This window comes from Melanerpes formicivorus, unplaced genomic scaffold, assembly GCF_026170545.1.
Source record: "Melanerpes formicivorus ecotype bairdi unplaced genomic scaffold, bMelFor1.0.p_v2 SCAF_113, whole genome shotgun sequence".
Taxonomy (NCBI): Eukaryota; Metazoa; Chordata; class Aves; order Piciformes; family Picidae; genus Melanerpes; species Melanerpes formicivorus.
Window position 1 is genome coordinate 760,478 of NW_027142465.1, and position 11,923 is coordinate 772,400.

The following is an 11,923-nucleotide window of genomic DNA, read 5'->3' on the forward strand; positions in this document are numbered from 1 at the left end:
AGCCTTGGAGTGCCTGGAGGGGCTACAGGGGAGCTGGGGATGGACTTTTGACAAGGGCTGGAAGTGCCAGGACATGGGGTGATGACTTCACACTGGAAGAAGCTGGACTTAGATGAACCATTGGGAGCAAATTCTTCCCCATGAGGGTGGTGAGGCTCTGGGACAGGTTGCCCAGAGAAGTTCTGAAGCTCTTGGGAGGGCACAGGCTTGTGCCAATGAGTTTGGCAAATGGAAATCATCAGCTCATCAAACCATGGAGTTGTTCAGGTTGGAAAAGACCTTCCAGAGCATCAAGCCCAAGCAGTGAGCAGCCAGCTGCTGTTACTGTTCTCCAAGCTGATGCACAAGCTTGCAGAGCACCCGTGATGGAGAAGAGGGAGGCAGAAGGACTCCTGAAGCTGTCTGAAACCTCCTGCTGAAGGTCCCCAGAGAGCACCTGGGAAGTTGTGGAGGTTCCAAGCCTTGAAATATTCAAAGCCAGGCTGAAAAGGGTGGGAGGTGTCCCTGCCCATGGCAGGGGGGTCGGAACTGGATGATCTTGGAGGTCCTTTCCAACCCAAGGCAGGCTGCGGTTAGGTGTTCCAAAAGGGGTTGGACGTGGCACTTGGAGCCATGGTTTAGTTGTTAGTCAGGAGGTGTTGGGTGAGAGGTTGGGCTGGAGGATCTCTGAGGTCTTTTCCAGCCTGGTTGATTCTGTGATTCCCTGACTCAGTGGCTGCCACTTGCTGGGCTGCAGGCAGCACTGCCCCAAGCTCCCAGCTGACCGCCCCGGGGAGCGCTGCGGTTCCAGGCGTCAGCCCACGCCGGGCAGCGGGGAGCAGCTCCGCTGTCTCTGACCTCCCCTGGAGAGCAGCCTGTGCAAATGAATTCCAGGCTTGGAGGGCAGGAGTGGGGGCTTACACTCTTCTGCCTTGCCCCTCTCTCTGTGCTGCAGGGTGAAGAACATCCTGCTGAAGTCCAACTGCGTGCTGGAGGCCTTCGGCAACGCCAAAACCAACCGCAACGACAACTCCAGCAGGTTTGGCAAGTACATGGACATCAACTTCGACTTCAAAGGAGACCCAATAGGGGGGCACATCAATAACTACCTGCTAGAGAAGGTGAGGCCCCTGGCTGTCAGGCTTAGAGGCTGTTGAGGGGGGTTGGTGGTGCTGTTTCAGTAGCTGCTGTGCCACCAGCGAGTTTCTCGTTCAGACCAGGGTATGGCCACAGGTGCTGCAGGAGTTTGGTAGCTCTGCAGCTTTGTCTTCCTCCCAGGAGTTGCTGGAAGTGACCAAAGTGCTGCTGAGGCACTGGCAGTGCCCTGTCACTGTAACCCCACTGCTGTCAGAGCTCCCTGCAGAGCTGTGTTGCTCAGAGGTTTATGGAATCATAGAATCAATAAGGTTGGAAAAGACCTCAGAGATCATCCAGTCCAACCTAAAACCTAATACCCAACACCTCCTGACAACATAACCAAGTGCCACATCCAATCCCCTCTTGAACACTTCCAGGGGTGGGGACTCCACCACCTCCCTGGGCAGCACATCCCAGTGGCCAATCTCTCTTGCTGGGAAGAACTTTCTCCTCACCTCCAGCCTAAACCTCCACTGGCACAGCTGGAGACTGTGTCCTCTTGTTCTGCTGCTGCTTGCCTGGCAGAAGAGCCCAACCCTCACCTGGCTCCAACCTCCCTGCAGGGAGTTGCAGAGAGCAAGAAGGTCTCCCCTGAGCCTCCTCTTCTCCAGGCTAAGCAACCCCAGCTCCCTCAGCCTCTCCTCACAGGGCTGTGCTCCAGACCCCTCCCCAGCTTTCTTGCCCTTCTCTGGACACCTTCCAGCAGCTCAACCTCTTTCCTAACCTGAGGAGCCCAGAGCTGGACACAGGACTCCAGGTGTGGCCTCAGCAGTGCTGAGCACAGGGCACAAGGACTTCCCTGCTCCTGCTGGCCACACTCTTCCTGCTGCAGGCCAGGATGCCCTTGGCCTTCTTAGGCCCCTGGGCACACTGCTGGCTCCTGTTCAGCTGCTGTCCACCAGCACCCCCAGGTCCCTCTCTGCCTGGCTGCTCTCAGCCACTCTGACCCCAGCAGGGGGTAGGTAGGGTAGGTACTTTGTAACCAGAAAACAAGCTGAGCTCCATGGCTGTCCCCTCCCTGGAGGTGTTCAAGGCCAGGCTGGATGAGGCCTTGAGCAGGCTGGGCTGGTGGGAGGTCTCCCTGCCTGGGGAAGGGAGATTGGAACTGGATGATGTTTAAAGACCCTTCCAACTCAACCCATTCTGTGAATCTCTGAGCCCCTTCCCCTACTCCAGCATCAGCTCATCTCCTGAGGAAGGAAAAGAAGAGGGAAGGAAATCATCTTTTGTGCACTGGTTGCACACTTAATGACTGTCCAGAGGAGTCAGCTGGCTGGCACCTAGCAGCTGCTGGATCTCATCTCTGCTGCAGGAGAGCTGGTGCCTGTTGTGTGGATGAGGGCTTTGTGCCAGGCACCCTGTGGGCCAGGGGGATTAACTGGATGAGGCCTTGACCAGGCTGGGGTAGTGGAAGGTGTCTCTTCCCCTGGCAGGGCTGTTGGAGCTAAATGATCTTCAAGGTCCCTTCTAACCCAAACCATTCTATGAATCTGTGATCCTAACATCTGCAGAGCTCCTTTCTGTGTCCCACACTGAGTCCTGGCTGGTAAATGAGAGCAGAAGGCAGCAAGGTCTGCAAGCAGCAGCAGTGTGCTTGAGCAGTGTCCTTCTGGAGTCCTGCCACAGCCCTGGCTGTGCTTTCAGTAGCCTTGGCTTGGTCTGTTCCAAGTCCCCTCCAGCATCATTTGTTTCTCCACCTCACTAAGTGGTGGCTGAAGGCATTGGGATGTGCAAAGCTGTGCAGAGAGGCTGGGCCTGGGCTCTTGCCAGCTCTCCCCATGTGTGAGACACACAGGTCTGGCTTTCATTGGGAGCTCTGCCCACAGCTGCTACCATGCTTGCTTGTTTGTCTTTTGGCCTCCTCCCTGCAGTCTGTTTGCAGGCCAAATGCTTTCTGGTAGTCAAAGCAAAACAAACCAAGGCCAGACCCAAATATTGATCCCCTGGGTGCTTGCCTGCAGAAAGGAGGTGGGGCTGCAGCTTTGGTGACCTACATCCTGAGGCTTCCTGTCATGTGCTTGGGGTGAGGAAAGCACCCAAGTGAAACTTGGCTGCACTCTGAGGGTGGCTGAGGTTCTGCTCCAGAGAGAATCACAGCCTCACAGGGTGCTAGGGGTTGGAAGGGACCTCTGGAGAGCTTCCAGTCCAACCCCTCCCTGCCAGAGCAGGAGCAGAGAACCCTTTGAAAGAATCATAGAATCAATAAGGTTGGAAAAGACCTCAAGGATCATCAAGTCCAAGCTGTCACCCAAGATCTCCTGACTGCTAAACCATGCAGCACACTGCATTGTGCAGAGGCCTCTGGCTCCTGGGTCACCATAGAACCAGCCAGGTTGGAAAAGACCTCAGAGATCACAGTGTCATAGAATCAGTCAGGGTTGGAAGGGAGCACAAGGATCATCCAGTTCCAACCCCCCTGCCATGGGCAGGGACACCCCACACTAGATCAGCCTGGCCACAGCCTCAGCCAGCCTGGCCTTAAACACCTCCAGGGCTGGGGCCTCAACCACCTCCCTGGGTGCCCAGAACTGGACACAGGACTCAAGGTGTGGCCTAATCAGTGCAGTGTACAGGGGCAGAATGACCTCCCTGCTCCTGCTGGCCACTCTGTTCTTAATGCAGGCCAGGATGCCATTGGCCCTCTTGGCTGCCTGGGCACACTGCAGGCTCATGTTCAGCCTACCATCAACCAGCACCCCCAGGTCCCTCTCTGCCTGGCTGCTCTCAGCCACTCTGCCCCCAGCCTGTAGCACTGCCTGGGGTTGCTGTGGCCAATGTGCAGCACCTGGCACTTGGATGTATTCAATCTCCTGCCTTTGGCCTCTGCCCATCTGCCCAGCCTGTCCAGGTCCCTCTGCAGAGCCTCTCTGCCCTCCAGCAGATCAACTCCTGCCCCCAGGTTGGTATCCTCTGCACATTCACTGCTGATGGACTCAATGCCCTCATCCAGATCATCAGTGAAGATGTTCAAGAGCACAGGGCCCAGCACTGCTCCCTGGGGCACACCACTGGTGCCTGGCTGCCAGCTGGCTGTGGCACCATTCACCACCACTCCCTGGGCTCAGCCTCCAGCCAGTTCCTAACCCAGCTCAGAGAGCTGCTGTCCCAGCCAGGGGCTGACAGCTTGGCCAGGGGTTGGCTATGGGGGAGAGTGTCAAAGGCCTTGCTGAGGTGCAGGTAGACCACATCCACAGCCTGCCCCACATCCCCCATCCACAGCCTGCCCCACATCCCCCAGGCATCACCTGGGCATGGAAGGAGCTCAGGTTGGTCAGGCAGGACCTGCCCTGCCTGAATCCTTCGGTCGCTCTTCATCGGATTCGTTCTCTGGCTCACACCTCGCTGGTAATGCTCATGCCAGACCCCCTGGGACATAAGCTGAGCTTGGGGCTGGCCTGGCAGTGGTGTCTGAGGGGGGGCCACATCCACTCACCTGTCTCTGGTCTCCCCACAGTCTCGTGTGATCGTGCAGCAGCCAGGGGAGCGCAGCTTCCACTCTTTCTACCAGGTTGGTATTTGCTTGCTGCTGGCAGGGATGAGGCAGCACTGGAAGCTTTCCAGCTGCCTCCTTCTCCTGTGCTTTGCAGAGGGGCTCCCTTGCTGCTGCAGCTTGAGTGCTCTCTGGCTCTGTGGGGAAGGAGCCTGGGCAGATTGGGTCCTTCAGGCCCAGGTCAGCACGTTTGTACACTGAAGAAGGAGGTGAGCTAGGCCAGTGTGGCAGGATGCTGCTCTGGGACTCACTGCTCTCTTTCTCAGGACTCTAATCCCTCTGCTTCCTCTGGAGGCCTCTGGCCCATATGGAACTCGTTTCATGACACCAAGCTGACTTCCTTCTTTGGGGGCAGTTGCTCTGAATGCCTTCCACACTGAGTGGTGCTTCCCTGGGCTGCCCTCGGGGGAGAGGCTTGGCCAAGGAGCAGAACCTTTGTTGGCAGCTGTGCAGTGAGGGCCCCTTGGGTTTGTTGGGGGGATTGCCACTCAGGCAGCACTGCAGGCTGGCAGTGTCAGCACCTTCCTCAGCACTCCCTCACCTCCCACTGGGACAGTCCCTGTGCAGAGCAGGGAAGGGGAATGTCATTGCCAAGAGACATCTGTGGCCTGGCAGAGGTGGAAAGATGTCTGCTCTGGGAAGAGGCTCAGCCTTGTTTTGTAAGCACTCCTGACACTCAGAAAGACAGGGGAGGCCTTCTGGTGGCCTTGCAGTGCTTCAAGGGCCCAGCAGAGAGCTGGGGACAGAGCTTTGAGCAGGGCCTGATGGGACAGGACAAGGGGGGATGGTTGGAAAGGGCAAGAGGGAGCTTGAGAGTGGAGAGAAGGAGAAATGTTTGGCAGTGAGGGTGGGGAGAGCCTGGCCCAGGCTGCCCAGAGAGCTGGGAGCTGCCCCATGCCTGGCAGCAGTGCAGGGGAGGTTGGTTGGGGCTGTGAGCAGCCTGCCCTGGCTGGGGCTGTCCCTGCTGGCTGCAGGGCTTGCACTGGATGAGCTTCACAGATCCCTTCCCACCCAAACCAGTCTGGGATCCTATCAGTGATGCTCTCAGAGCTGTTGCAGTGATCTGCAGGATCTCCTCTAAACGCAAATCACAGACCCAGAGGGTGCTAGGGGCTGGAAGGGACCTCTGGAGATCACAGCAAGTCCTCAGGCAGGGCTGCTTTGGTTTCTGGCCATGAAACCAGGCAGACTTCCCTGTCCCAGGCTGCCCAGAGAGCTGGGAGCTGCCCCATGCCTGGCAGCAGTGCAGGGGAGGTTGGTTGGGGCTGTGAGCAGCCTGCTGTGGTTGGGGCTGTCCCTGCTGGCTGCAGGGGGCTGGACAAATGACCTTTCCATCTCCCTTCCCACCCAATCCAGTCTGGGATTCTCTGTGTAAACCACCCCAAGGCCTTTGCCTTAAGGAGGAACCTGAAGGATTTGTGTTGCAGAGCTGCTGCTCTTGCAGGTAGCCTTGCCCAGGTGCAGCAGCTCCTGCAGCAAGAGCCAAGAGCATTTCCTGCACTGGCACAACTTCTGCACTGAATCCAGCCCAGCCCTGGTGCTGCTGTGCTGCTGCTGCTGCTGCTGGGGAGGTCACTGAGCTCCTTGGGGGCAGCCTCCCAGATGGGGATGCACAGAACCCTTTAGACTGGGCTGGATGAGCTTTAGAGGCCCCTTCCCACCCTCAGCAGGCTGGGATTCTCTGCCAGTTGTTCAGCCAACCTCTTTCTGCCTGTGGTTGGAGCCCTGCCCTGCTGCAGGCTGTGTGTTTTGCACATGTGGTGCTGATGGCTCCAGGCCCTGCAGCTGATTCCTCTGCAGCAGCAGGTTGATGGTTTTGTGGTTTGGTTTTGTCAAGCAGATGGAGAATTTCCTTCACCCTCTCTTGAAATCCTCTTTGTACAGCTCCTGCAGGGAGGGTCTGACCAGATGCTGCACTCTCTCCACCTGAAGAAGGATGCATCTGCATACAGCTACATCTCCCCTGGAGCACAGATAAAGGTGAGGCTCCTGTCAGTGAGCTGCAGGTAACCTGTCTGCAAGTTCTAAAAGCCTCTTGAAATGCCTGAAGTACAGATTGAGTCCAGCAGCAGTGAATGTGCAGCTGACAGCAAGCTGGGGGCAGGAGCTCCTGCTCAGGGGGTCTGTCCCTGCACTGCTTGGAGCTGCTGTTCTGGGTGTTTTGAGGACCACTTCTGCCCTTTCACAACCACTTCCCCTGGGAGCTGAACTCCCCAGTGCTGCTGTGCTGGATTCCTGCAGCCCCTGCTGGTGTGTGGCTGCCACGGGGCTCAGCCTACAGTGCAGGGCATCAGAATCACCTGAGAGATCTTGGAGCAGGCTGGCATGGGAGAAGCAGCAAAGCCCACAGCTGCTTCTCTTGGGTTTGAGACTCTTTGCTTCCTGACTCTTTGCTTTCTTTGGGTGAGGAACTGGCTGGAGGCTGAGCCCAGAGAGTGGTGGTGAATGGTGCCACAGCCAGCTGGCAGCCAGGCACCAGTGGTGTGCCCCAGGGAGCAGTGCTGGGCCCTGTGCTCTTTAACATCTTCATTGATGATCTGGATGAGGGCATTGAGTCAGTCAGCAGCAAGTCTGAAGATGACAGCAAGCTGGGAGCAGATGTTGGTCAGTGAGAGGGCAGAAGGGCTCTGCAGAGGGACCTGGCCAGGCTGGGCAGATGGGCAGAGGCCAACAGGATGGCATTCAACAAGTCCAAGTGCCAGGGGCTGCACTTTGGCCACAGCAACCCCAGGCAGAGCTACAGGCTGGGGTCAGAGTGGCTGAGAGCAGCCAGGCAGAGAGGGACCTGGGGGTGCTGGTTGACAGCTGCCTGAACATGAGCCAGCAGTGTGCCCAGGGGGCCAAGAGGGCCAAGGGCATCCTGGCCTGCAGCAGGAAGAGTGTGGCCAGCAGGAGCAGGGAAGTCCTTGTGTCCTGTGCTCAGCACTGCTGAGGCCACACCTTGAGTCCTGTGTCCAGTTCTGGGCTCCTCAGGTTAGGAAAGAGGTTGAGCTGCTGGAAGGTGTCCAGAGAAGGGCAAGAAAGCTGGGGAGGGGTCTGGAGCACAGCCCTGGGAGGAGAGGCTGAGGGAGCTGGGGTTGCTTAGCCTGCAGAAGAGGAGGCTCAGGGGAGACCTCATTGGCCTCTGCAACTCCCTGCAGGGAGGTTGTAGCCAGGTGGGGGTTGGTCTCTTCTGCCAGACAGGCAAGCAGCCCCAGAACAAGAGGACACAGTCTCAAGCTGTGCCAGGGGAGGTTTAGGCTGGAGGTGAGGAGAAAGTTCTTCCCAGGCAGAGAGAGTTGTTAGCTATTGGAATGTGCTGCCCAGGGAGGTGGTGGAGTCCCCATCCCTGGAGGTGTTCAAGAGGGGCTTGGATGTGGCACTTGGAGCCATGGTTTAGCCATGAGGTCTGTGGTGCCAGGTTGGACTTGATGATCTTTGAGGTCTCTTCCAACCTTGGGGATCCTGTGGGACTGTGGCAGCTGGCTGCCTCTGTCCCCAGCACCTCTCTCCCCACAGTGCTCCATCCACGACGGTGCAGAGTTCAAGGCGGTCGCTGACGCCATGAAGGTGATCGGCTTCAAGCAAGAGGAGATTCAGACTGTCTACAAGATTGTGGCAGCCATTCTTCACTTGGTAAGCTCCCTGCCCACAGCCAGGGGAAGGGTTGGCCTTCAGGAGGGCTCCAGCAGCAATCATTTGCTTGCTGCAGAAGCAGTTGGAGGGTCTGTGGGCTGGCAAAGTCTCTCCAGCTTCCAGGGGTGAGTGAGATTCCTCCCTGGAAGAGGAATCACATTCCTGCAGACTCCAGGTCCCAAAGCAGGTACAGCACAAAGCACTGGGAGCTGGGAAGTGTTCTGAGCAGGAGGTAGGGTTTGGCAGTGAGGGGGTCAGCAGCTCTCACCTCACTGTCCTCACACCAGCCCCACTGTGGTCTGGCTGGAGGGATGCTGCTTCGCCTTGGGCTGGAGCCCTGAGGGAATCCTCCCTTCAGCTGAACTCCCCAGGGACACACAGAGCCTCCTCCCCTGCACAGTGTCCCTGCAGCTCAGCTCTGGTTTCCCTGAGGGGAGAGGCACTGCAGGTGGAGGAGGCTCCTTCAGGAGGGTGGAAGGACAGCCACAGCTTTCCTCCAGGCCCTTCTCCTCCTGGGAGTGGTTGTGCCCCAGAGCTGTGGGAGGGCAGGAGGCAGAGCAGGTCAGGCCACACAGACAGCACCTCCTGTGGCCAGTGCAGTGGCACTGGCACTGAACCTGGCACTGCCAGTGCTGGGGAACAAGCTGTGCTGCCAGTGCACTCTCAGGCATAGGATCACAGAATACAGAATGCAGAATGAACCAGGTTGGAAAAGACCTCAGAGATCAGCAAGTCCAACCTCCCACCCAGCACCATCTGAGCAACTCAACCATGGCACCAAGGGCCTCATCCAGGCTCTTCCTAAACACCTCCAGGGATGGGGACTCCACCACCTCCCTGGGCAGCACATCCCAGTGGCCAATCTCTCTGTCTGGGATGAATTTCTTCCTAACATCCAGCCTGAACCTCCCCTGGCACAGCTTGAGACTGAGGGTCACAGATCACAGGATCATGATCTGAACTGCTGAACATGAGCCAGCAGTGTGCCAGGGGGCCAAGAAGGCCAAGGGCATCCTGGCCTGCAGCAGGAAGAGTGTGGCCAGCAGGAGCAGGGAAGTCCTTGTGCCCTGTGCTCAGCACTGCTGAGGCCACACCTGGAGTCCTGTGTCCAGTTCTGGGCTCCTGAGGTTAGGAAAGAGGTTGAGCTGCTGGAAGGTGTCCAGAGAAGGGCAAGAAAGCTGGGGAGGGGTCTGGAGCACAGCCCTGGGAGGAGAGGCTGAGGGAGCTGGGGTTGCTTAGCCTGCAGAAGAGGAGGCTCAGGGGAGACCTTCTTGCTCTCTGCAACTCCCTGCAGGGAGGTTGGAGCCAGGTGGGGGTTGGGCTCTTCTCCCAGGCAAGCAGCAGCAGAACAAGAGGACACAGTCTGAAGCTGTGCCAGGGGAGGTTTAGGCTGGAGGTGAGGAGAAAGTTCTTCCCAGCAAGAGAGATTGGCCACTGGGATGTGCTGCCCAGGGAGGTGGTGGAGTCCCCATCCCTGGAGGTGTTCAAGAGGGGATTGGATGTGGCACTTGGAGCCTTGGGTTAGCTGTCAGGAGGTGTTGGGTGACAGCTTGGACTTGATGATCTCTGAGGTCTTTTCCATCCTTGTTGATTATATGATTCTATGATCACAGGGTCACAGATCACAGGTCACAGCTCAGAGGATGTTAGGGGTTGGAAGGGACCTCCTGAGCTCATCCAGTCCCACCCCTTGCCAGAGCAGGGCCATGGAATCCAGCACAGGTCACACAGGAGCACATCCAGCTGGGGCTTGGAAATCTCCAGAGAAGGAGACTCCACAACCTCTCTGGTCCAGTGCCCTGAGCTGTGCTGGCTGCTCAGCTTCCCAGGCCACATCCCCTGGCTAGGTGACAGCATCACAGAGGCAGCTGCAGCCTGGCCTTGCTGTGAGCTGCACTGAAGAGGAAATGCTGCATCCAGGATGTTTACTGAATGTCATTGCCTACCACTAGGCCCTGAATCTCGAGGCAGTGTTTGCTTAAACCTCTGCAAGAGTTTGCTGTCATTTCTTCCCAAGGCTGAGCTGAATGCTGAGCAGGAGCCCTGCTCTGGGAGCCAGGATCTTCTGCTTTCCCTGCATCATGGAATCACAGACTGGGCTGCTTTGCAAGAGGCCATTAAATGTCATCCAGTGCAGCTGCTGCTTGGAGGCTCAGCAGTTTGTCTGCTGAAGCCCTCAGCTGGCAGTGAGCTGTGCTGCTGGGACAGCTCACCAGCCAAAACCACAGAGCTCTGAAGTCACAGTGTGCTGGGAAAAACACAAAGGCCTGAGGAAGTCTGCCTGCTTTCATGGCCAGAAACCAAAGCAGCCCTGCCTGAGGACTTGCTGTGAGTCTCCAGAGGTCCCTTCCAGCCCCTAGCACCCTGTGGGGCTGTGATCTGTGTTTAGAGGAGATCCTGCAGATCACTGCAACAGCTCTGAGAGCATCACTGATAGGATCCCAGACTGGTTTGGGTGGGAAGGGATCTGTGAAGCTCATCCAGTGCAGCCCCCTGCAGCCAGCAGGGACAGCCCCAGCCAGGGCAGGCTGCTCACAGCCCCCAACCAACCTCCCCCTGCACTGCTGCCAGGCATGGGGCAGCTCCCAGCTCTCTGGGCAGCCTGGGCCAGGCTCTCCCCATCCTCACTGCCAAACATTTCTCCTTCTCTCCACTCTCAAGCTCCCTCTTGCCCTTTCCAACCCTCCCCCCTTGTCCTGTCCCATCAGGCCCTGCTCAAAGCTCTGTCCCCAGCTCTCTGCTGGGCCCTTGAAGCACTGCAAGGCCACCAGAAGCTCTCCCTGGAGCCTTCTCCTCTGCAGGCTGCCCCAAGGCCAACTCTCTCAGCCTGGCTCCCAGCAGAGGGCTTCCAGCCCTGCCAGCACTGCTGTGGCCTCCTCTGGCCCTGCTCCCCCAGCTCCCTGTCTGTGCTGAGGGCTCCAGAGCTGCCCCAGCCCTGCAGGGGAGGTCTGAGCAGAGCACAGCAGAGGGCTGAATCCCCTCCCATGGCATCCCATGGACACAGGATGCTCTGCATTCCAATGTAGGAGGAGGTTGCCCGACCTGAACAGCAGGTGGCACAGGGATGGGTTTGGTTGTCCTCACTCCCATCAGCATCACTGAGGGCTGTGGTTTAGTGGTGCCCTGGCAGTGCTGGGCTGAACTTTGGGCCTCGCTGGTCCTGGTCCAAGCACAACCTCCTCTGTGAGTCCCTTTCAGCATGGGGCAGGCTGAGCAATCTGCTTTCCTGGCAGAGGAGCTGGCCAAGCCACTCTCCATCATTTCCCTCCAGTCCTGGCTCACTGGAGAGGTCCCAGAGGGCTGGAAGCTGGCCAAAGTGGTGCCCAGCCACAAGCAGGGCAGGTTGGGTGAGCCAGGGAATTCCAGGCCTGGCAGCCTGACCTCAGTGCCAGGCAAGATCATGGAACAGTCATCCTGAGTGCAATCACACTAGCACTGACAGCATGGCCAAGGCTCAGGCCCAGCCAGCATGGGTTTAGGAAGGGCAGGTCCTGCCTGACCAACCTGAGCTCCTTCCATGCCCAGGTGATGCCTGGGGATGTGGGGCAGGCTGTGGATGTGGTCTGCCTGGACCTCAGCAAGGCCTTTGCCACCATCCCCCACACAGCAAACCCCTGGCCAAGCTGTCAGCCCCTGGCTGGGACAGCAGCTCTCTGAGCTGGGTTAGGAACTGGCTGGAGGCTGAGCCCAGAGAGTGGTGGT

At 58.1% G+C, this 11,923-nt stretch overlaps 1 protein-coding gene across 1 annotated transcript in view; it reads left to right on the forward strand.

Moving 5' to 3' along the window:
* Positions 1 to 11,923, forward strand: part of MYO1D (myosin ID) — a 236,232-nt gene that overhangs the window by 57,159 nt on the left and 167,150 nt on the right. The window contains 4 exon segments of the mRNA XM_068167175.1: positions 935 to 1,100; positions 4,571 to 4,624; positions 6,491 to 6,586; positions 8,105 to 8,221. Coding sequence (XP_068023276.1) covers positions 935 to 1,100; positions 4,571 to 4,624; positions 6,491 to 6,586; positions 8,105 to 8,221 — 433 coding nt within the window.